Below are 25,442 nucleotides of genomic sequence, written 5' to 3' on the forward strand. Positions count from 1 at the left end.
TGAAGAGGGAGATGCAGAGGAACTCTGGTGAGCTCTTGCATTCGGTATCTGAAGAATTCCCCAAAGCAGAGACCCTAAATAGCCAGAAAATGAGGTTTGGCTACCTAGGAAGGAGGATAGGCTAGTAAGAAAGGTAAGAGCCTATCAGAAGGAGTCTCTGACGTCACCTGCTGGCTCTGGCCACTCAGAGCAGTCCAGTGTGCCAGCAACACCTCTGTTTCCAAGATGGCAGAGGTCTGGGGCACACTGGAGGAGCTCTGGGCACCTCCCCTGGGAGGTGCAGGTCAGGGGAGTGGTCACTCCCCTTTCCTTTGTCCAGTTTCGCGCCAGAGCAGGGCTGGGGGATCCCTAAACCGGTGTAGACTGGCTTATGCAGAGATGGGCAGCATCTGTGCCCATCAAAGCATTTCCAGAGGCTGGGGGAGGCTATTCCTCTCCAGCCATCACACCTATTTCCAAAGGGAGAGGGTGTCACACCCTCTCTCAGAGGAAATCCTTTGTTCTGCCTTCCTGGGCCAGGGCTGCCTGGACCCCAGGAGGGCAGAAACCTGTCTGAGGGGTTGGCAGCAGCAGCAGCTGCAGTGGAGACCCCGGAAAGGCAGTTTGGCAGTACCCGGGTTCTGTGCTAGAGACCCGGGGAATCATGGAATTGTCACCCCAATGCCAGAATGGCATTGGGGTGACAATTCCATGATCTTAGACATGTTACATGGCCATGTTCGGAGTTACCAATTTGCCCTGAACAATGTGGGGGCACCTTGGCTAGTGCCAGGGTGCCCACACACTAAGTAACTTTGCACTCAACCTTCACCAGGTGAAGGTTAGACATATAGGTGACTTATAAGTTACTTAAGTGCAGTGGTAAATGGCTGTGAAATAACGTGGATGTTATTTCATTCAGGCTGCACTGGCAGGCCTGTGTAAGAATTGTCAGATCTCCCTATGGGTGGCAAAAGAAATGCTGCAGCCCATAGGGATCTCCTGGAACCCCAAGACCCTGGGTACCTCAGTACCATATACTAGGGAATTATAAGGGTGTTCCAGTATGCCAATGTGAATTGGTGAAATTGGTCACTAGCCTGTTAGTGACAATTTGGAAAGCAGAGAGAGCATAACCACTGAGGTTCTGGTTAGCAGAGCCTCAGTGAGACAGTTAGTCATCACACAGGGAACACATACAGGGCACACTTATGAGCACTGAGGCCCTGCCTGGCAGGGTCCCAGTGACACATAGGCTAAAACAACATATATACAGTGAAATATGGGGGTAACCTGCCAGGCAAGATGGTACTTTCCTACAGGGGCGTTGGGGGATGCGTTTCAGATGTCCTGGAGCGGCCAGTTGCTTTACGCGTTTCCCCCCATACCCTTGATTCCTTGGGTTCTGAGGAAGGTTCGTCAAGACCGGGCCCAAGTCATCTTGGTGGCACCGGACGGGCGAGAAGGGTATGGTATACAGACCTGCTTCAACTCTCTCAGTGCCCTCTGCTCGTCTCACGCTCAGGCCAGGTCTCCTCTCGCAGTCGCAGGGGCAGGTTCTACACCCCCACCTCCAGAGCCTGCACCTTCATGCCTGGAGATTGAACGGGGCAACCTTAGTTCCTTTTCTCTCCCACCGGATGTAGTGGATGTTATTCTATCGTCCAGGCGACACTCCACTAAATCCATTTATGCCGGTAGGTGGGCAAAATTTGTGGTTTGGTGTGGAGAGAATCACAAAGATCCCTTAAAGGCCCACCTTTCAGATGTTCTTTTGTTTGCTCTTGATTTAGCAAAGAAAGGCTGTACGGTAGCTACAGTTAAAGGTTATTTGGCGGCTCTGTCGGCTTTTCTTTGCCTTCCGGACCAGCCTTCTTTATTTAAATCTCCGATTGTGAATAGGTTCATTAAGGGTTTCGTTAATAGGTTTCCTCCCACGCCCTTTCATATGCCTCAGTGGGACCTGAATCTGGTACTGACATTTCTGATGGGTTCGCCTTTCGAGCCTATGCATTCATGTCCGTTGAGATATTTAGTCCTAAAAACTGTTTTCTTGATTGCGATTACTTCTGCTAGAAGGGTTGGGGAACTTCAAGCCCTTTCTGTTAAACCTCCATTTACCATGTTTTTCCCTGATAAAGTGGTGTTGAAAACCAGGGCAGCTTTTCTGCCAAAAGTTGTCACTCCTTTTCATATGGGTCAGGCTATTACCCTTCCCTCGTTCTACCCTCCTCCCCACCCCTCTAAGGATGAAGAGAGGCTCCATCGGTTGGACCCTAAGAGGGCTCTGAGTTTCTACCTGGAGAGAACAAAAGACTTTCGTCTGGATGATCAGCTGTTCGTAGGGTATGTTGGACAGCGGAAGGGCATAGCGGTCCAGAAACGAACAATCTCCAGGTGGGTCATCCTGTGTATAAAAGTTTGTTACTCTCTGGCGAAGAAAGTTCCCCCTGAAGGTATCAGGGCCCATTCTACTAGGGCTAAGTCCGCCTCTTCGGCCCTAGCGAGAGGAGTTCCATTAGTGGACATTTGTAAAGCGGCAACTTGGGCGTCCCTCCATACCTTCGTAAAACATTATTGTTTGGACTCTGAAGTGAGGAGGGACGGTCATTTTGCTCGCTCGGTATTACAAGATTTCTTGGTGTAATCAGGCGGGCACCCACGACCGAGTGCGGTACGGCTTTGGGACTCTATTCATAAGGTGAGGAATCCACAGATAGTTGTATCCATCAGAAGAACAAGTTACTTACCTTCGGTAACGCTTTTTCTGGTGGATACACTAGCTAATTGTGGATTCATTCCTCACAGTCCCTCCCGCCTCCCCGTTGCCTGCCTGATTTCACGGTTATCTTGTAAATGGTTGATTTTTGTTTATCTATATATGTATATGTTCGATGGCATGTGTAGCTGCAGATACACATGCTGTGCACATCCCGCCATCTGGTGTTGGGCTCGGAGTGTTACAAGTTGTTTTTCTTCGAAGAAGTCTTTTCGAGTCACGAGACCGAGGGACTCCTCCCATTTCGACTCCATTGCACATGGGCATCGACTCCATCTTAGATTGTTTTTTTTCCGCCATCGGGTTCGGACGTGTTCCTTTTCGCTCCATGTTTCGGGTCGGAAAGTTAGTTAGAATCTCGGAAAAATCGTTGGTATTGTTTGCGTTCGGTATCGGGTTAGTTACAACAGATCGACACCGAATTAAGAAGAGCTCCGGTGGCCCTTCGGGGTTTTCTTCCATCCCCGTCGGGGCCTGGTCGGCCCGGCCACGTGTCTCTTCAAGGCTGATGGAACGGACCCCATTCCGCTTCTGTCCAGAATGCCATAACAAGTATCCATATACAGATCAACATCTGGTCTGTAACTTGTGTTTGTCACCAGAACACAAGGAGGATACTTGTGAGGCCTGTCGAGCGTTTCGGTCCAGGAAGACACTCAGGGACCGAAGAGTAAGAAGACTGCAAATGGCATCGGCGCCGACAGGACAAGAGCGTTTCGAGGAGGAGGAAGAAACATTCTCCACCCAGGAGTCGGACTCTGAGGAGATCGATCCCGAGGAAACGCCGAAAACCGTGAGTAAGACGTCGAAAACAAAAACTCACGAGAAAAGCACTAAAGCCCAGGGGACGCCACCGCCAACAGGCCATGGCTTAACCCGAAAAGTAGGTGACCGTTCATCAGCACCGAAAAAGGGCGAGCTGGTGTTGAAGTCATCCGACTCCGGTCGAGATACCGGCACACAGCAATCTCGGGCCCGAGATAGTGGCTCAGAGAAGATTCGGCACCGAGACAGCGGCACCGAAACGGGTCGGCACCGAGAGAGCACGACGCCGAAAGTAAAAAAGGTTTCGTCGGAGCCGAAAAAAGCAGCCGAAAAGGTTTTGGTACGAAATATCCGGCCTCGGAACCGAAAACAAGTTCCTACACTGAGGAACAAGGACTGTCCACACAAATGAAGACACATAGATTTGGACAGGAATTACAGGCAATAGAGCCAGATCACACACAAAGACGGCTCTTTATTCAAAAAGATACAGGGAAGATCAGCACTCTTCCTCCAGTCAAAATGAAACGCAAGCTTGCCTTCCAAGACAAAGACAAACAGCCACACGCAAAGGTGGCTAAACAAGTAACACCACCACCATCCCCACATCACTCTCCGCAACCATCACCGGTAGCCACTCCACCAATGATGCAATCCCCAACTCATACAGGAATGAGTCAAGATGACCCTGACGCATGGGACCTTTATGACGCACCAGTGTCAGACAATAGTCCAGAATGCTATCCAGCTAAACCATCGCCACCAGAGGATAGTACAGGCTACGCACAGGTGGTGTCAAGAGCAGCTGCATTTCATAATGTCAGCCTTCATTCAGAGCCCATTGAAGACGACTTTCTTTTTAATACACTGTCGTCCACACACAGCCAATATCAGAGTCTTCCTATGCTACCCGGAATGCTAAAACACTCCAAACAAGTGTTTGAGGAGCCTGTTAAAGGGAGAGCCATTACTCCAAGAGTAGATAAAAAATATAAACCGCCACCAACAGACCCAGTGTACATTACACAACAGCTAACACCAGACTCTGTTGTAGTGGGAGCAGCGCGCAAAAGAGCCAACTCTCATACTTCAGGAGATGCACCACCTCCAGATAAAGAAAGTCGAAAATTCGATGCTGCAGGCAAAAGGGTGGCGGCACAGGCAGCAAACCAGTGGCGTATTGCAAATTCGCATGCTTTGCTAGCCAGATATGATAGGGCCCATTGGGATGAGATGCAACACCTTATTGAACATTTACCCAAGGAGTTCCAAAAAAGAGCGCAGCAAGTAGTAGAAGAAGGACAGGGTATCTCCAATAATCAGATACGGTCAGCAATGGATGCTGCAGACACAGCTGCTAGAACTGTCAACACAGCTGTACCAATAAGGAGACATGCATGGCTGTGTACATCAGGATTTAAACCAGAGATACAGCAAGCTGTGCTGAATATGCCATTCAACGGACAGCAGTTGTTTGGGCCGGAGGTGGACACTGCGATCGAAAAACTTAAAAAAGACACTGACACGGCCAAAGCCATGGGAGCACTCTACTCCCCACAGAGCAGAGGCACATTTCGAAAGACACAGTTTTGAGGGGGGTTTCGAGGGCAAACCACAGAAGCCACAACCTCACAAACAAAGCCCACTTACCAGAGCCAGTATCAGCGGGGAGGTTTTCGGGGACAATATAGAGGGGGACAATTTCAAAGGAACAGAGGAAAGTTCCAAAGTCCCAAAACTCCCCCAAACAAGCAGTGACTTCAAGGTCACAAATCCCCAACACATAACACCTGTGGGGGGGAGACTAACCAAGTTTTACAAACATTGGGAGGAAATAACAACAGACACTTGGGTCTTAGCAATTATCCAGCATGGTTATTGCATAGAATTTATCAAATTCCCTCCAAACATTCCACCGAAATCACACAATATGTCAAAACAACATATAGATCTTCTAGGACTAGAAGTTCAGGCATTGCTACAAAAAGAAGCAATAGAGTTAGTACCAAAACAACAAATAAACACAGGAGTTTACTCCCTGTACTTTCTAATACCCAAAAAAGACAAGAGTCTGAGACCTATACTAGATCTCAGAACATTAAATACCTACATCAAATCAGATCATTTTCACATGGTTACATTACAAGACGTAATCCCACTGCTCAAACAACAAGACTACATGACAACACTAGACCTAAAGGATGCATATTTCCATATACCAATACATCCTTCACACAGAAAGTACCTAAGGTTTGTATTCCAAGGGATACATTACCAATTCAAAGTGTTGCCATTCGGAATAACAACTGCACCAAGAGTTTTTACAAAATGCCTAGCAGTAGTAGCTGCACATATTAGAAGGCAGCAAATACATGTGTTCCCGTACCTAGACGATTGGTTAATCAAAACCAACACGCTAAGACGGTGTTCACAACATACAAAATATGTCATAGAAATCCTCCACAAACTAGGTTTCTCAATCAATTACACAAAGTCACACCTTCTGCCGTGTCAAACACAGCAATACTTAGGAGCAACAATCAACACAGCAAAAGGGATTGCCGCTCCAAGTCCACAAAGAGTTCACACATTTCACAATGTGATACAGACCATGTATCCAAATCAAAAGATACAAGTCAAACTGGTGATGAAACTACTAGGCATGATGTCTTCATGCATAGCCATTGTCCCAAACGCAAGGTTGCACATGTGGCCCTTACAACAGTGCCTAGCATCACAATGGTCACAAGCACACGGTCAGCTTCTAAATCTGGTGTTGATAGACCGCCAAACATACATCTCGCTTCAATGGTGGAACAGTATAAATTTAAACCAAGGGCGGCCTTTCCAAGACCCAGTGCCAGAATACGTAATAACAACAGATGCTTCCATGATAGGGTGGGGAGCACACCTCAATCAACACAGCATCCAAGGACAATGGGACATACAGCAAAAACAGTTTCACATAAATCACTTAGAACTGTTAGCGGTATTTCTAGCGCTCAAAGCATTTCAACCCATAATAAGACACAAACACATTCTTGTCAAAACAGACAACATGACAACAATGTATTACCTAAACAAACAGGGAGGCACACACTCAACACAGTTGTGTCTCCTAACACAGAAAATATGGCATTGGGCGATTCACAACCACATTCGCCTAATAGCACAATTTATTCCAGGAATTCAGAACCAGTTAGCAGACAATCTCTCTCGGGATCACCAACAGATCCACGAATGGGAGATTCACCCCCAAATACTAAACACTTACTTCCAAATGTGGGGAATACCACAAATAGATCTATTTGCAACAAAAGAAAACTCAAAATGCCAAAACTTCGCAGCCAGGTACCCACAACATCAGTCTCAGGGCAATGCACTATGGATGAACTGGTCAGGGATATTTGCGTACGCTTTTCCTCCTCTCCCACTTCTTCCATATCTAGTAAACAAGTTGAGTCAAAACAAACTCAAACTCATACTAATAGCACCAACATGGGCAAGGCAACCTTGGTACACAACACTACTAGACCTTTCAGTAGTACCTCATGTCAAACTGCCAAACAGGCCAGATCTGTTAACACAACACAAACAACAGATCAGACATCCAAATCCAGCATCGTTGAATCTAGCAATTTGGCTCCTGAAATCCTAGAATTCGGGCACTTAGACCTCACACAGGAATGTATGGAGGTCATAAAACAAGCTAGAAAACCTACCACTAGACACTGCTATGCAAATAAGTAGAAAAGATTTGTTTATTACTGCCATAATAATCAAATTCAACCTTTACACGCATCTGCAAAAGAAATAGTAGGATACTTACTACATTTGCAAAAATCTAACCTAGCTTTCTCTTCCATTAAAATACATCTTACGGCAATTTCTGCTTACCTACAAATTACGCACTCAATTTCATTGTTTAGGATACCAGTCATAAAGGCGTTTATGGAAGGCCTAAAGAGAATTATACCACTAAGAACACCACCAGTTCCTTCATGGAACCTCAACATTGTCCTAACACGACTCATGGGTCCACCTTTTGAGCCCATGCACTCTTGTGAAATGCAATACTTAACGTGGAAAGTTGCATTTTTAATTGCCATCACATCTCTAAGAAGAGTGAGTGAAATTCAAGCATTTACCATTCAAGAACCATTTATTCAAATACACAAAAATAAAGTTGTTCTACGGACCAATCCTAAATTTTTACCAAAAGTAATCTCACCGTTCCACTTAAATCAAACAGTAGAATTACCAGTGTTCTTCCCACAGCCAGATTCTGTAGCCGAAAGAGCACTACATACATTAGACATCAAAAGAGCACTAATGTACTACATTGACAGAACAAAACTAATTCGAAAGACAAAACAACTATTTATCGCCTTTCAAAAACCTCATACAGGAAATCCAATTTCAAAACAAGGCATTGCTAGATGGATAGTTAAGTGCATTCAAACCTGCTATCTTAAAGCTAAAAGAAACTGCCTATTACACCAAAGGCACACTCAACCAGAAAGAAAGGTGCTACCATGGCCTTTCTAGGAAATATTCCAATGAACGAAATATGTAAGGCAGCAACATGGTCTACGCCTCATACATTTACCAAGCACTACTGTGTAGATGTGCTAACTGCACAACAAGCAACAGTAGGTCAAGCTGTATTAAGAACATTATTTCAAACTACTTCAACTCCTACAGGCTGAACCACTGCTTTTGGGGGGATAACTGCTTACTAGTCTATGCACAGCATGTGTATCTGCAGCTACACATGCCATCGAACGGAAAATGTCACTTACCCAGTGTACATCTGTTCGTGGCATTAGTCGCTGCAGATTCACATGCGCCCACCCGCCTCCCCGGGAGCCTGTAGCCGTTTAGAAGTAGATCTTAAAACATTTGTAAATATATTACTTAAAACTTTAATTTAACTCCGAGCCCAACACCAGATGGCGGGATGTGCACAGCATGTGAATCTGCAGCGACTAATGCCACGAACAGATGTACACTGGGTAAGTGACATTTTCCATATATATATATATATATATATATATGTTCGATGGCATGTGTAGCTGCAGATACACATGCTGTGCACAGTCCGCCGTCTGGTGTTGGGCTCGGAGTGTTACAAGTTGTTTTTCTTCGAAGAAGTCTTTTCGAGTCACGAGACCGAGGGACTCCTCCCACTTCGATTCCATTTCGCATGGGCGTCGACTCCATCTTAGATTGTTTTTTTTCCGCCATCGGGTTCAGACGTGTTCCTTTTCGCTCCGTGTTTCGGGTCGGAAAGTTAGTTAGAATCTCGGAAAAAAACGTCGGTATTGTTTGCGTTCGGTATCGGGTTAGTTAGAACAAATCGACACCGAATTTTGAAGAGCTCCGGTGGCCCTTCGTGGTTTTTTCGATCCCCCGTCGGGGCCTGGTCGGCCCGGCCACGTGCGACTTCAAGGCTCATTGAACGGACCCCATTCCGTTTCTGCCCAAAATGCCATCACAAGTATCCGTATACGGATCACCATCTGGTCTGTAACTTGTGCTTGTCCCCCGAGCACAAGGAGGATACTTGTGAAGCCTGTCGAGCGTTTCGGTCGAGGAAGACGCTGAGAGACCGAAGAGCCAGGAGACTACAGATGGCGTCCACGCCAACAGGTCAAGATCGTTTCGAGGAGGAAGAAGAAGCTTTCTCCGTCCGCGAGTCGGATTCGGAAGAACTCGACGCCGAAGAAACAACCAAAACCGTGAGTAAGACGTCGAAAATCAAGACTCACAAGAAGTCTACAAAAGCCCAGGGGACGCCACCGCCAACAGGCCATGGCTTAACCCGAAAAATAGGTGACCCATCCAAGGCACCGAAAAAGGGCATGCTGGTGTCGAAGTCATCCGACTTCGGTCGAGATACCGCCACACAGCAACCTCGGAGCCGAGACAGCGGCTCCGAGAAACTTTGGCACAGAGACAGCGGCACCGAAGAATTTCGGCACCGAGACACCACGCCGAAAACAAAGAAGGTTTCTTCGGAGCCTAAAAAGACTTCCGAAAAGGTTTCGGTTCCGAAACAGCCAGCCTCGGAGCCGAAAACCAGTTCCTATACAGAGGAACAAGGATTAACCTCCCAATTACATAGATTTGGAGAGGAGCTTCAAGCTGTAGAACCTGACTACACACAAAGAAGGCTTCATATTCATGAGGACACAGGGAAGATAACCACTCTTCCTCCAATCAAAATAAAAAGGAAACTTGCCTTTCAACAAAAGGACAAGCAACCACAGGCAAAGGTGGCAAGGAAAACAACCCCACCACCGTCTCCACCACCATCAATACATGCATCACCAGCAACAACTCCACCACTGATGCACTCACCAGCTCATACCACAATGAGTCAGGATGATCCCGATGCATGGGACCTCTACGATGCTCCGGTGTCTGACAATAGCCCAGACTCTTATCCTACAAAACCGTCACCACCTGAGGACAGTACATCCTATACACAGGTGGTCGCAAGGGCAGCCGAGTTTCACAATGTCTCCTTACATTCGGAACCAATTGAGGATGACTTTCTCTTTAACACCCTATCCTCCACCCATAGCCAGTATCAATGCCTTCCCATGCTCCCAGGAATGCTAAGACATTCAAAACACATTTTTCAGGATCCAGTTAAAGGCAGAGCCATAACTCCGAGGGTGGAGAAAAAATATAAGCCACCGCCCACAGATCCAATATATATTACAACACAACTAACACCAGACTCAGTAGTTGTGGGGGCAGCTCGTAAGAGAGCCAACTCTCATACCTCAGCCGACGCACCACCTCCAGACAAGGAGAGCCGCAAATTTGATGCTGCGGGAAAAAGGGTTGCAGCACAAGCAGCAAATCAGTGGCGTATTGCCAATTCACAGGCACTTTTGGCAAGATACGACAGGGCTCATTGGGATGAAATGCAACATTTCATCGAACACTTACCCAAGGAGTTCCAAAAAAGAGCGCAACAGGTGGTGGAAGAGGGACAAAATATCTCAAATAATCAGATACGGTCTTCCATGGATGCAGCAGATACAGCTGCAAGGACAATAAACACTGCAGTCACAATACGAAGGCACGCATGGCTGCGCACTTCTGGGTTCAAACCGGAAATCCAGCAGGCTGTGCTCAATATGCCGTTTAATGAACAGCAATTGTTTGGGCCGGAGGTAGACACTGCCATAGAAAAACTCAAAAAGGACACCGATACAGCCAAAGCCATGGGCGCACTCTACTCCCCGCAGAGCAGAGGCACATTTCGGAAAACACCTTTTAGGGGAGGGTTTCGAGGTCAACCCACAGAAACCACAACCTCACAAAAAGGCCTACCTACCAGGGTCAATATCAGAGGGGAGGTTTTCGGGGGCAATTTAGAGGGGGCCAATTCCCAAAAAATAGAGAAAAATTCCAAGGCCCCAAAACCCCTCAAAATAAGCAGTGACTCACAAGTCACACAACCCCATCACATAACACCTGTGGGGGGAAGACTAAGCCAATTTTACAAACTTTGGGAGGAAATAACAACAGACACTTGGGTCTTAGCAATTATCCAGCATGGTTATTGCATAGAATTTCGCCAATTCCCTCCAAACGTCCCACCGAAAACACACAATATGTCAAAACAACATATAGATCTTCTAGGACTAGAAGTTCAAGCATTGCTACAAAAGGACGCAATAGAATTAGTACCAATTCAACAAAAAAACACAGGAGTTTACTCACTGTACTTTCTAATACCCAAAAAAGACAAAACTCTGAGACCAATACTAGATCCCAGAACACTAAGGGCCAGATGTAGCAAAAATGCAATTTGCGACTTGCAAATTGCGAGTCCCTGCGACTCGCAATTTGCAAGTCGCAAATTGCTATGCAGTACGGTGTCTCAGACACCGACTGCAACTCGCAATGGGGTCGCAATGACCCACCTCATGAATATTCATGAGGTGGGTCGCAAATTGCGGCCCCATTGCGAGTATAGGCACTCGCTAACATGGAGGCCTGCTGACGTCAGCGGGCCTCCATGTTAGCGACCTGCTGTTCAATAAAGCAGTTTTTTTTTTTTTTGAAGTGTAGCCCGTTTTCCCTAAGGGAAAACGAGCTGCACTACAAAACAAAACCGAAACCTTTAGTTTCGGATTTTTCAGGGCAGGGAGTGGTCCCTTGGACCACTCCCTGCCCTGAAAAAATAATATGGGGTCCAGTCACAAAGGGGAAGGGGTCCCATGGGGACCCCTTCCCGTTTGCGAGTGGGTTACCATCCACTTCAAGTGGATGGTAACTGCGACTCCATCGCGGTCGCAAATGGAGTTGCATACCACTCCGACTCGCAAATAGGAAGGGAACACCCCTTCCTATTTGCGACTCTGAAATGCATTTTGCGAGTCGGTCCCGACTCGCAAAATGCATTTCTGCATAGCAAACTCAGGTTTGCGAGTCGCAAACCGTTTGCTACATCTGGCCCTAAATACCTACATAAAATCAGACCACTTTCACATGGTCACATTACAAGACGTAATCCCACTGATCAAACAGCAAGACTACATGACAACATTAGATCTAAAAGATGCGTATTTCCATATACCAATACATCCTTCACACAGGAAATACCTAAGGTTCGTATTCCAAGGAATACATTACCAATTCAAAGTGTTGCCATTCGGAATAACAACTGCGCCAAGAGTTTTTACAAAATGCCTGGAAGTAGTAGCTGCACATATCAGAAGGCAGCAAATACATGTGTTCCCGTACTTAGACGACTGGTTAATCAAAACCAACACGCTAAAACAGTGTTCACAGCACACAAAATATGTCATACAAACCCTTCACAGGCTAGGTTTCTCCATCAACTACGCGAAGTCACACCTTTTGCCGTGTCAAACGCAGCAATACTTAGGAGCGACAATCAACACAACAAAAGGGATTGCCACTCCAAGTCCACAACGGGTTAAAACATTTCACAAAGTAATACAGGCCATGTATCCAACACAAAAGATACAAGTCAGAATGGTAATGAAACTACTAGGCATGATGTCTTCATGCATAGCCATTGTCCCAAAAGCAAGATTGCACATGCGACCCTTACAACAGTGCCTAGCATCACAATGGTCACAAGCACAGGGTCAACTTCTAGATCTGGTGTTGATAGACCGCCAAACATACATCTCGCTTCTATGGTGGAACAGTACAAATTTAAACCGAGGGCGGCCTTTCCAAGACCCAGTGCCACAATACGTCATAACAACAGATGCTTCCATGACAGGGTGGGGAGCACACCTCAATCAACACAGCATCCAAGGACAATGGGACGTACATCAGAGACAGTTTCACATAAATCACTTGGAAATGTTAGCAGTATTTCTAGCGCTGAAAGCATTTCAACCCATAATAACCCAAAAATACATTCTTGTCAAAACAGACAACATGACAACAATGTATTATCTAAACAAACAAGGAGGGACACACTCAACACAGTTGTGCCTCCTAACACAGAAAATATGGCATTGGGCGATTCACAACCACATTCGCCTAATAGCACAATTTATTCCAGGGATTCAGAACCAGTTGGCAGACAATCTCTCTCGAGATCACCAACAAACCCACGAATGGGAAATTCACCCCCAAATACTAAACAATTACTTTCAAATTTGGGGAACGCCTCAAATAGATCTATTTGCAACAAAGGAAAACTCAAAATGCCAAAACTTCGCATCCAGATACCCACAAGATCAATCCCAAGGCAATGCTCTATGGATGAACTGGTCAGGGATCTTTGCATACGCTTTTCCCCCTCTCCCTCTCATTCCATATGTAGTAAACAGGTTGAGTCAAAACAAACTCAAACTCATACTAATAGCACCAACATGGGCGAGGCAACCTTGGTACACAACACTACTAGACCTGTCAGTAGTACCTCATGTCAAACTACCCAACAAACCAGATCTGTTAACATAACACAAACAACAGATCAGACATCCAAATCCAGCATCTTTGAATCTAGCAATTTGGCTCCTGAAATCCTAGAATTCGGACACTTGCACCTCACACAAGAATGTATGGAGGTCATAAAACAAGCTAGGAAACCTACCACTAGACACTGCTACGCAAACAAGTGGAAAAGATTCGTGTATTACTGCCAGAATAATCAAATTCAGCCATTACACGCATCTCCAAAGGATATAGTAGGATATTTACTACATTTGCAAAAATCAAATCTAGCTTTCTCTTCCATAAAAATACATCTCACCGCAATATCAGCTTACCTACAAATTACTCATTCAACTTCACTATTTAAAATACCAGTCATTAAAGCATTTATGGAAGGCTTAAAGAGAATCATACCACCAAGAATACCACCTGTTCCTTCATGGAACCTCAACATTGCCTTAACAAGACTCATGGGTCCACCTTTCGAGCCCATGCATTCTTGTGAAATGCAATACTTAACGTGGAAAGTTGCATTTTTGATTGCCATCACATCTCTAAGAAGAGTGAGCGAGATTCAAGCATTTACAATACAAGAACCATTTATTCAGATACATAAAAATAAAGTAGTTCTAAGAACAAATCCTACATTTTTACCAAAGGTTATCTCACCGTTCCACTTAAATCAAACAGTAGAATTACCAGTGTTCTTCCCACAACCAGATTCTGTAGCTGAAAGAGCACTACATACATTAGACATCAAAAGAGCACTAATGTACTACATTGAAAGAACGAAACTAATTAGAAAAACAAAACAACTATTTATTGCCTTTCAAAAACCTCATACAGGAAATCCAATTTCAAAACAAGGCATTGCCAGGTGGATAGTTAAGTGTATTCAAACCTGCTATCTTAAAGCAAAGAGAGAGCTGCCTATTACACCAAAGGCACACTCAACCAGAAAGAAAGGGGCTACCATGGCCTTTCTAGGAAATATTCCAATGAACGAAATATGTAAGGCAGTACATTTACCAAGCACTACTGTGTAGATGTGTTAACTGCACAACAAGCCACAGTAGGTCAGGCTGTACTAAGAACATTATTTCAAACTACTTCAACTCCTACAGGCTGAACCACCGCTTTTGGGGAGATAACTGCTTACTAGTCAGTGCACAGCATGTGTATCTGCAGCTACACATGCCATCGAACGGAAAATGTCACTTACCCAGTGTACATCTGTTCGTGGCATGAGTCGCTGCAGATTCACATGCGCCCACCCGCCTCCCCGGGAGCCTGTAGCCGTTTAGAAGTAGATCTTCAACATTTGTACATTTGTAAATCTATTACTTTAACCTTTATTATGTACATACGTATTCATTCCATTGCATAGGCACTATTACTAACATACACAACTCCTACCTCACCCTCTGCGGGGAAAACAATCTAAGATGGAGTCGACGCCCATGCGCAATGGAATCGAAGTGGGAGGAGTCCCTCGGTCTCGTGACTCGAAAAGACTTCTTTGAAGAAAAACAACTTGTAACACTCCGAGCCCAACACCAGACGGCGGACTGTGCACAGCATGTGAATCTGCAGCGACTCATGCCACGAACAGATGTACACTGGGTAAGTGACATTTTCCATATATATATATATAAATATGTATTTATATATTTATGTGAATATATGCGTTAATGGGAAATGTTCTGGTGTATATATATTTTTCTTTACGGTTTTTGATGGGTCGGTTCTCACCTGTTCGCCTCAAAGGCACGAAAAAAATGAGGTGAAACTGACGTCAGTACACCGACGAGGACCTCTTATTGGCACGTTGACGTCAGACGGAGTCACGTGGAGCCATGCCATTATGACGTCCTCGTCGACGTGGACAGCTAGGAAGAAGACTTTCCGTCAGATGCTGGCGCTAGGACGAATTCATAAGGTGAGGAATCCAAAGGTAGCTAGTGTATCCACAAGAAAAAGCGTTACCAAAGGTAAGTAACTTGTTCTTCATGCCCTTTGTGAAAATGAAAGTGGGTAAAGTTGCATATCGAATATGAATTAAAAAGCAGATCTGCTGCAGTATTACCAGCTTCATTATGAAGCATGGAAGGGACAGAAATTAGCAACGTAAATTTTAGGTAATATTTACTTCTCTACCTCTTCTGGTTTTAGATAATTGGATGTGAGTTTCAGTATTAGTGTACTGGATACATTATACTTAATTTGAGGCTGACTATGATTTGTGGTAGGGGCTACACATTGATATAAATGGATTTTCAGAGTATTATTTTAACTTTAATATAGAGAAAATGTATTGTGTATTTCTTGTTTAATGTCTGATGAAAATGTGCATTTTCGAGTAAACTGTATGATCACTATGATGCAAATTCTGCTAAGTGAACCTGTAAAAGCTGTCTAACATAACGGATATTGCTGTTGCATACGGCCTCCAGAATTGGTTCTTTCATAGATTCACCTTCTTCAATCATTCCCGTTGTTAAGCGGGAAGTCCCTGGTACTTCTAAAACAGCAATTAACAGTGTTAAAATGGTCATAGGCCCCAAAGTATTGTTTGTTTAGGAGCACACCCACTTAATTTGAAACAAGCAGTACTAAGCTCTCTATTTCCCCTACAAAACACCATAGATCAGAATTCTACAGTATGTCGTGTGTGTGAGCTCTACACTTTGCTGCTTCAAACTCTTTACTACTGGATTTTTAAATATCTGCTCAGGCTTCCCTAGAGTATTGCCAGCTGCAGTTTCAGCTCCTACCAAGTGTGAAGACTATCACCTGCCAGAATGGCAGAAAAAGAGAAGCATCCTCTCTTGAAGGTCTGTTCAGTCTGCCAACAGAGAAATATCTACACTGATGACCTGCATTTATAGTGTATCCACAGCCAGTGTCTGTCGCATAACCCCTCAAGATACCTCGTACATAGCCTTTCCAACTAAGACACATAAATATATGAAAACTGGGCTGGTCTTTTAATTCCTTGTGAAAACGAGGATTTCGATGTCTCAAGGGGATGACCTCTTTTCAAGGGTTAGTTCCATGCAGAGCACTCCTTAAGCACATCCAAGAAGGCAGATCAAAAAATCACATTGACGTTCCTAAGCTGGAATTGACCTTGTGCCTCTTTTCTACCTCAGTAAGCCCCCTTTGGAAAAGGTGTTGAAAAAAGCTTAGGGCAGATGTGTCCATTAATGCACAGAAACTGATTTCTCAATGGTTTTGTCAATCGTTCTGCTAAAACTGTGACAGAAAGTCTACCATCATTGACCTTACCTCCGTTGGCTGCATCAATGATGACATCCTTGTCATCAACCACACTATCATTAGCAAAGACTGTAATCAGCCTGTCATCAACAAGTGCATCGTCAGTGACCAAGAAGATCTTGTCATTAATAACCACTCCGTCGACAAGCACAGTGACTATGTGGAGACAGAACTGCAGACAGGAAGTTTTCACAATATGGAGAAATTGGGGAGCACCTTTATATGCCTCAGACATATGAAGACTTCTCTTTGCGAGATACTCCACCATCGAAAAGAAGATGAGATTATGCCCGTTAGGAGTCCAGGAGCTACCATAGATAACCACCTATGATGCGGCTGCTGGTTATCGTCCTAAACACTTTACCACAGAATATAGAAACATTTTAAAGACTGATTCTACAGGTTCAGTCGTATCAAACTCTGCAGAGGCATCAGCCAGGTGCTCTTGCATCACCAAAAAGCACCACTTCAGCCTCCAATGTCTCAACATCCAGCATATCCATCTTCACCTCCACCAGCACTTCAACCAGTTCCCCAAATGCTGAGAGACATTGCCAAAGATGATACATAGGAACGTGATCCAGATACACATCCAAGAGTGGAGGAAGGAGAGGTGCAAGAACAGGATACGGATGCCGATGGCAGCCATCAAGGTAAGGAAAAATAAAGGAACTCCATATCTCCAAAAGAAGGGGAGAAACACTCACTGCAGCCTTATTCTCCTCCTGACAATATTATCCACTTTCATGCATTACCGGAGAGGGCAGCCATGAACTTTGATTTACTGATTACCTTGGCAGAGCATCAATGCTTCCTCAATGACTTTAAGGAGCAACGGAGTAAGATCACAAAGTCCATCCCGACCCTGAACTGTATCTGGAAAGAACGGTTGGAACTTATAACCAATCCTGCCATGTTTCAGGCAGTCGTGCTGTGCTGAGAGAAGAAGCACAGAGCACCAGACACAGCGCCAGAATGCCTGACTGGCCACCCCAAACCAGACGCAATCATAGCTACTACAGCTCAGAGATGCTGTAAGAACCCTATCACCACTACTACACACCCCTCCCGGATCTGGAGAACAGACTAGCTGACAACTTAGGTTGCAGAGTAGGTCCAGTGGTGGATACATCCATTAAGCTGCAAACATCTAGACTATTCTTGATTCTTAGTACCACCAGATGCGGAAGTACATCTCACCACTTGTGGACTTCATTCTCAAGGACAGATGCTACAAGGCCAAGGTCATAGCCAAGGAGGGGGCTAGCACCTTAGCATTCATTAATCCATTAACAACATGGGCAGCACATAATGCTGGCTTCTGCTATCTGGCAGGAGCACCAGTGATCACGTGGCTAGAATGACTCTGGTCTACGTCTCTCTGCCAGAAGTACAAGGACAGACACCGGACATGACATTTGATGGACAAAACCTCATTGAAAACATGTGGATGATACAAGACAGACAAGGACACACCTTGTTGGCTAGGTGCTCTGCACTACAGAGACCATTTGTATCTTCCTTTCGAGGATTAATGCACTCACAGTCTTACAGAGAAAGCTATAACCAATGTGGTAGGAAAGGTCGACAGCAGTCCCAATAGAAATAACCTTAGTACAATCAACGCTACTTTATGGGAAGAGGCCAGAACTGTCAAAACCACCAGAAATCATTATATGAAGGGTGGTACACAGTTGCGCACTCAGGACAGCAAAAAGTGTGCTTGAGTTCTCGGTGTTGCCCTTTCCACCGACCCCCATTCAAGCCAATGGAGGAGAATTTCAGATTTTGCTCCGGCACAGGCCAAACTTAAGCCTACCAATATAGCACAATCAGAGCACATGCTGGAGATCCTGCAGTGTAGGTATATGGAAGGGAGCTTAATACACTTACAAGATTACACAGGGTTTGCCAAATATTTGAAGTGGCAAAAAACCTATGGTTTTTATCTGTTTTTCATGGGGAAGTCTTCAATGTGCACTGGTTGGCCAAATTAAAAAGTACACCTGTGAAAGGTTGGGCTTGGTCAGTGAACCCTGAAGTATTTCAGTTTTTCAATTCTATTACATTTTTCCAATTTCTTTGGATAATTATTCTATATATTGTGCCTCCAAACTCCACAGTAGGTGGTTATTCTTTCTCACTTTGCTCATGTGGTGCTTTATTTGGGGAATGTTACCAGCCCCTAAATATGGCATGTCACCTCACCGGCTTATGAATTTATACAGAAACTTGGTCTGGGGTCACTGATCACTGCATGGATAGGGTTACAGAAATGTAATTGCTTTCCAAATTGGAAATTGTGTGTGTATATTCCTATTTATAATTATTTCAGTATGTTTTAAAATAATTCGCAAAGGTATATTGAAAGGTATATTTTAAAACAATACACAAAGGTATAGTGAAATGTGTTGGGAATGTTTGTGATTCGGAAAGGCCAAACACTCTTGTGGGCCCTGAGCACTGCAACATCCTTCTTTGAACGAACCAGCACCGCATTTGGTCCTTTTAAATTGGATGGTCAGAAATCCAGAAATGTGAACATTTTAAGGTTTAGTCACAATTGTGGGTATGTGCTATAAGAAGAACTGTTTTTTCTATTCTTAAGGCTCTTTGAAGGGATGTGAAACAATATGTTAATTGCGGTAAGTTATTAATCTGTGCTTTGTCTTACAGTGGCTACCTGAAAGTGCACGATATGACGTCTTGTCTGGAAACCAGGAGAAAGCCATTGCTACCCTAAAGCGAATAGCTGCCGAAAATGGTGCTCCTATGCCTCTGGGGAAACTCATCATTTCCAGACAGGCAAGTGACGGAAAGAGAATAGTGAAATCATTCAAGAAGTGGTATGACACAAATAAATCTTCCTCTTTGGGACAGTCACAAACAGTGCCTAGAACAGGGGTCTCTAGTGATAGTTCACCACGGTGCAACCTGCAGCGATGTTGTGAGCGAGATGGCTGTCATCAAACAAGAGAGCACAGAATCATGCACAGGTGGGGCTTTCCAGAGAGGAAAACAATTTCCATGTTTCTAGATCGATTACACACCTTTGCTAACTGGTTAGTTGGACTTTCTTTTCAAAGTAATATTTCTCCTAATGTAGACAGCGAAATGTGGGTGACCTTACACATAACAGAACCCTAAAATTGTAGATCTAAAGCGGGTTTCTTTTCTGCAGTATCTTAAAGTCCATCAATAACAACCTTTCCAGAAGGTATTCCTCTCCTGAATTTGTTCAATGTCACAGCAACAGCGTTTCCATGCCATACCAGCAGCTGCTAGATGTTTGCCTCATTGCTAAGGTGCCTTTTGGCTTGCTCAAAAATTCTTCCCCGTCCTTTCCTATATCTGCTGTCAGTGCTTTGGTTCTACAGAATTCTTGGATAATTAGTGTCTGCGTGTCTTTAACATAAGCTAATGCAGTTGCCTGCTTCAGGGTACCTCCGTCCCACCTTCGTGAGAGTGGTAGCCAAACATGTCCACTTGGGTATGGGTGTCTTTCGTTCTTAAAGCTGCCAGGTTACATCTCTGTTCCTTCATGCTGCTGTTGGCTGCACATGCGTCTTGTCTCATACAATTGTGCATCTGTTGGCACCTGAGATGTACTGGCAGCAAAACAAACCTGGGGCTGAGCAGGAACCCGGCAGAAAGCACCTGATTGTTTCCTTCTGCAACCACTTGAAAGCTCCCTTGGGCATAAATATGGATGGGATTAAACTATCTTCTTCAGTCTGAGATGGAAATTGCTGTTTTCCTAACAGAACTTACACTTTTAACAAGGATGCTCACAGAAAGCATTTTTCTGTTTGATAACAATGTCTCTTTGATTGGGGTCCTCATGAAATCTTGACCACATATTGGAGACTAAGGGGGTCATTAAGACCTTGGCGGGCGGCATCAGCCGCCTGCCAAGATCTGACTACCGTGTTTCGCCAATGCGGCTGCACCCCCGCCACGGCCATTTGGAGATCCCCGCCGGGCCGGCGGGCAGAAACCTGGTTTCCGCCCACCGACCCAGCTGGGATCACGGCCGCAACATAAGAGCCGGCTCCAAATGGAGCCGGCGGCGTTGCGGCCGTGCGACGGGTGCAGTTGCACCCGTCACGCTTTTCACTGTCTGCATAGCAGACAGTGAAAAGCTGCATGGGGCCCTGTCAGGGGGCCCCTGCACTGCCCATGCCAGCGGCATGGGCAGTGCAGGGGCCCCCAGGGGCCCCACGACTCCCCGTTCCGCCAGCCTTTTCCTGGCGGTGCAAACCGCCAGAAAAAGGCTGGCGGTCGGGGACTCGTAATCCTCTGGGCAGCGCTGCTGGCGGATTATCACCGCCGGGGCAAAAGTGACAGAATTCCACCGGCCCCGGCGGTGCGACCGCGGTGCGACCGCGCCGCTTCCGCTGCGGTCATAATCCGCCTGGAAGCACCGCAAGCCTGTTGGCGGTGCTTCCGTCATTTCAGCCCTGGCGGTCTCGTACCGCCAGGGTCAAAATGACCCCCTAAATCATTGTATTGCGTTTCTCCTGACTGTACCATGGAATGGAGGTGATTCTGAAGCAGAACAGACCATGTTAACTGATCATGCTTTTCTCTCCTTTGGGACAGGAAGATCGGGGCAAGATGCGGGACCTTTTCACCCCTCAGTTTAGAAAAACGACATTGCTGCTCTGGTTTATATGGTAAGTACAAAAAAGAAAGGTTAAATCACAATGGCCTTAAAGCTTTTAGCTCTGTAATGCCATTCAGAATTTCCTCAATTCTAAACCTCCTCTAAAGTCACAAACAAGTTTACTTATCATTCACAGAGTACTTGGCCACTAACCTCTAGTAACCGATTTGTATGTGATGATACCACTCTTATACCGCCTTCCTTTTCTATAATTGTGGATACAATCTGTGTTGAATACTCAAATGTGATTGTATTTTATATGCACCCATTTGTGTTACCGTATCTTGATTACCTTAAATGTAAATTAGGACACTGAGAAAAGTCCTTTTGACATGACTCGAGTGAAATAAGTGTTCTCATGCCTCACCTCAGAATGTGTAGCCACTAAACAGAGCCACAATAGAGGGTTGCATTGGCCTTTAAATTATTCAAGAGGAAAAGGAAGATATTGCCATAATAGAATAAATGACACTTAATCATAAATAACAATGGCATACATAGCTTCTAAACCTAAATAGTTTAACCTCTTTTGTCATCATGAACATTTCCATAGTAACAAAAAATACTTAGAGATAAACGGCCTACCTGCCAACAAAGGATCAGGAGGCTGGATTGAAAATGTGTATTTGAAGATATCTTATCGGGATATGAGTTAAATCTGGCATGGATCTGGCACATGTGGACCTCTGTAGAACACCACCATGACAAATTAAAATGGAGCAAGATGAATTAAATACATTTTTTGCATTTATTTGAAAATTTCAAAATTATCCCTTGTTGTTGCAAGCCCACAAGTCCAGTAAAAGTGTAGTAAAGTTGTAGGTTTTGCATACATCTTTTGATTGAAAATCTAGACGGACTTTTATTCCAAACTAGAGACTATCAATTGGCATTTTGCCCCTTTCTCTAACTTTCTGTTAGCATTCCACCCAGGTGGAGTGCACTGAGTTTACCAGAAGGAGAAGAGTCTTCATATGCCATTAAGAATCATACATCATGTAATGTAAACCTTGAGATAATTTCCAATTGCTGACTGATGGACTGAATTAATTGTGCTTTATACATTTTCTATACGTTTTTGTCATGCAGGTTTTCCAATGCCTTTTCCTATTATGGGTTAGTTTTATTGACTACCGAGCTGTTCCAAGCTGGGGACGTGTGTAGCAGTGAGTATGAGATATGTTCTTGTTTTCAAATGCATTCTAAAGAAATTGGAATGGAGCTGTATCAAAATATAACACTAAATAATGTAGAAAATATGAAATGTGCTCAGCTGGGATTCATAGTGCATTTCTGTGCATATTCTGAAATTATCATTAGTAAAAAAAAAAATATGTTTGATGACATGTGTGACTGTAGATACACATGCTTTGCATACTCTTGCCATCTAGAGATGGTTCCGGAGTGTTGCAAGGTTTTTTTTTCTTAAGAAGCATTTTCGAGTCACAGGATCGAGTGGCTCATCTTTCTCGGTGATACTGAGCCTAACGACTCCTTTGTTAGAATATTTTTTCTCCGCCGTTGTCTTCAGATGTGTGTGTCTTGGCTCTGTTTTTCGACTCGCTCCGGTTCGAAATATTTTTTTCCGTCTTGTCTTTATCAACGCTATTGTCTCTTTATCGTTTATTTCCATCTTTGCGATCTTCTCCACTCGTCGGTCTGGGCACCAACTGAATGCCCTCCAGGGTGGCCTCGTCTGTTTCGGGCCTACCTCACCACGCGGCACTGACCACTATGCAGAGCTGATGGAACATACGCTGTTTCGTTTCTGTCCTTGGTGCCATTCAAAATTCCCCCACATCGACCACATCTCCCCTGACACCATGAAGTTACCTGCGATGCCTGCAAATCCTTGCGGTCGAAGAAGACCATTTGGTACTGAAGAGCTCGTCAGATGGCGCACAAGACTCCGGAGAACACCCCAGACTTCTTTGGGGAGTATCAGGCCCGGGAAGAGCTGGAACAAGAGGAGGCTTTTTCGATCCAGAACTCCAACGTGCAGTCGGATATCGAAAGCCATGAGGTAACATCCGCTCAACCTGTGAGCAGCACGCACAGCCTAAGACTGTTAAAAAGCCTCTTGCAGAGCTCACCTGACTGCCACTGCACCAGGCCATGGCCAAATCGAAAAACTGTTTTGGCTGCCCCGCCCTCCAACTTGGCTCCGATAATAGCCAAGACCAAAAGAACGTCTTCGGCATGGACCTCCCACTCTACAGTCCGAGACACAGTTGACGTTTTGATCCGGACCTCGGCTTTTCGGAGCAGAAAGACTCTAGCCAGTCTTCAGCTACGCCATCACCTGTAGAACTAATTTTGGAGATGATGGATGCTTAACAGCATCGCCTTCATATCTAAGAGGGTACAGGGTGCATTATTGCCCCTTCTGTCATGCTGAAGAGGGAACTGTCTTTCCAAGAGGCTTTCGACACTTTTCCACCTCCCAAGAAGCTCACCAAGGACACGGCCACCTCTATTTCTTACAGACCTTTTCCAAGTCCTCCTTCTGATCCACATTCTCCATCTCCTCCTCCCCCTGCTTCTCCTTCACCTCCCTCCCCTCTTCATTCCCCTCCCCTGCTTACTGCAGGTAATTTCACACCTCAGGGTTCCCCTCTATACACTGGGAAAGATTTGGGTGGGATACAGCAGGATCCAGATTCATGGGACACATATGACCCTGATCCCATGTTGAGCACTGACCCAGATTTGTACCCCGCACGTCCATCCCCACCAGAAGATAGTACATCTTACCAGCAGGAAGTGGCAGAGGCAGCCGCCTTCCATAATGTTGAACTGCACAGTGACCCATTGAACAGGACTTCCTGTTTGATATCCTTACATCCACACATAACGATATCCAGTTTCTTCCCATTCTCACTGGCATGCTTTGTGAAGCTGACAAAATTTTTAAACAACCCGTCCGCTCTAGGGTTATCACCCCTAGAGTAGACAACAAATATAAGCCTGCTCTCTATAACAAAGCATTCAGTAGGTCATAGGTCCCTCCAGTGGTGATAGTAGTTACCACTGCGTGCAACTGTGCCAATAGTCAGGCCACCGGGGACTCTCCTCCCCCTGACAAGGAGATTAAAAAGCTGGATGTTGCTGGTAAAAGGGTGGCTGCACAGGCTGCTAATAGCTGGTGTATCACCAACTCACAGGCCCTGTTAGCCAGATACATCCGGGCTCACTGAGATAAAATTGAGGAGCTCCTTAAATTTCACCCAGACAAGCACCGCAAAATAGGGCAGCAAATTGTTGCTGAGGGGCAGACAATCACAAATAATTCCATCCACTGTGCCCTAGGTGCCACAGACACAGCCGCACATGGTATTAATACCAGGGTTTAAATTAGAGGTTCAACAAATGGTACTTAACATGCCCTTTGACAAGGAACATCTTTTCAGCCCTCAAGTGGGCTTCATCCTTGGGAAGCTGAAAAAAGATACAGACACTGCAAAAGCCATGGGTGCTCTTCAGTCTCCCTCACAAAGGTGTGGCACTTTTCGTCACCTCACCTACAGAGGTGGTCACAAATCCACAACCACAGGGGCATCTACCTCCCAACCCAGACAGACTTCAGGTCCTATTGTAGGAATTTCTTCAAGGGGTCCTGGAGAGCCAATAACAACGGGGGCAGAGTAAAGAGCACCGCTTCCCTAGGCTCTGCCTCCACAGAAAACCAATGACTACTCACGTCTCCCTCCCACTCACTCCACACCTGTCGGGGACGACTTCAACATTTTCATACAGAATGGGTCAACATCACCATAGACCAATGGATTCTTTCTATTATCCAACATGGGTATTGTCTGGAGCTTGTTACCACTTCTCCAAACATTCCCCCTCGCTCTCACAGACTATCTCACCCTTCTCAAGCAAGAGTTTCAATTCCTTCTTCTCAAAGGCACCATCAACCCTGTTCCCTTAAAACACCAGGGATCAGGACTATACTCCCTAATGCTTACTGGGTAAGTAAAATTACCCTTCTGCATCATCTGTCAAGATTCTGTGTGCTACGTGTAA

General features: G+C 45.1%; 1 protein-coding gene across 1 annotated transcript in view; it reads left to right on the top strand.

Annotated features, from left to right (window-relative positions):
* The window catches only part of SVOP (SV2 related protein), a 305,181-nt gene that overhangs the window by 230,281 nt on the left and 49,458 nt on the right, over positions 1–25,442 (top strand). The window contains exons 9-11 of the mRNA XM_069214772.1: positions 19,424–19,552; positions 21,350–21,423; positions 22,503–22,579. Coding sequence (XP_069070873.1) covers positions 19,424–19,552; positions 21,350–21,423; positions 22,503–22,579 — 280 coding nt within the window. The remainder of the gene's footprint in view (positions 1–19,423; positions 19,553–21,349; positions 21,424–22,502; positions 22,580–25,442) is intronic.

This window comes from Pleurodeles waltl, chromosome 11 (genome assembly GCF_031143425.1).
Source record: "Pleurodeles waltl isolate 20211129_DDA chromosome 11, aPleWal1.hap1.20221129, whole genome shotgun sequence".
In the NCBI taxonomy this organism is placed as follows: Eukaryota; Metazoa; Chordata; class Amphibia; order Caudata; family Salamandridae; genus Pleurodeles; species Pleurodeles waltl.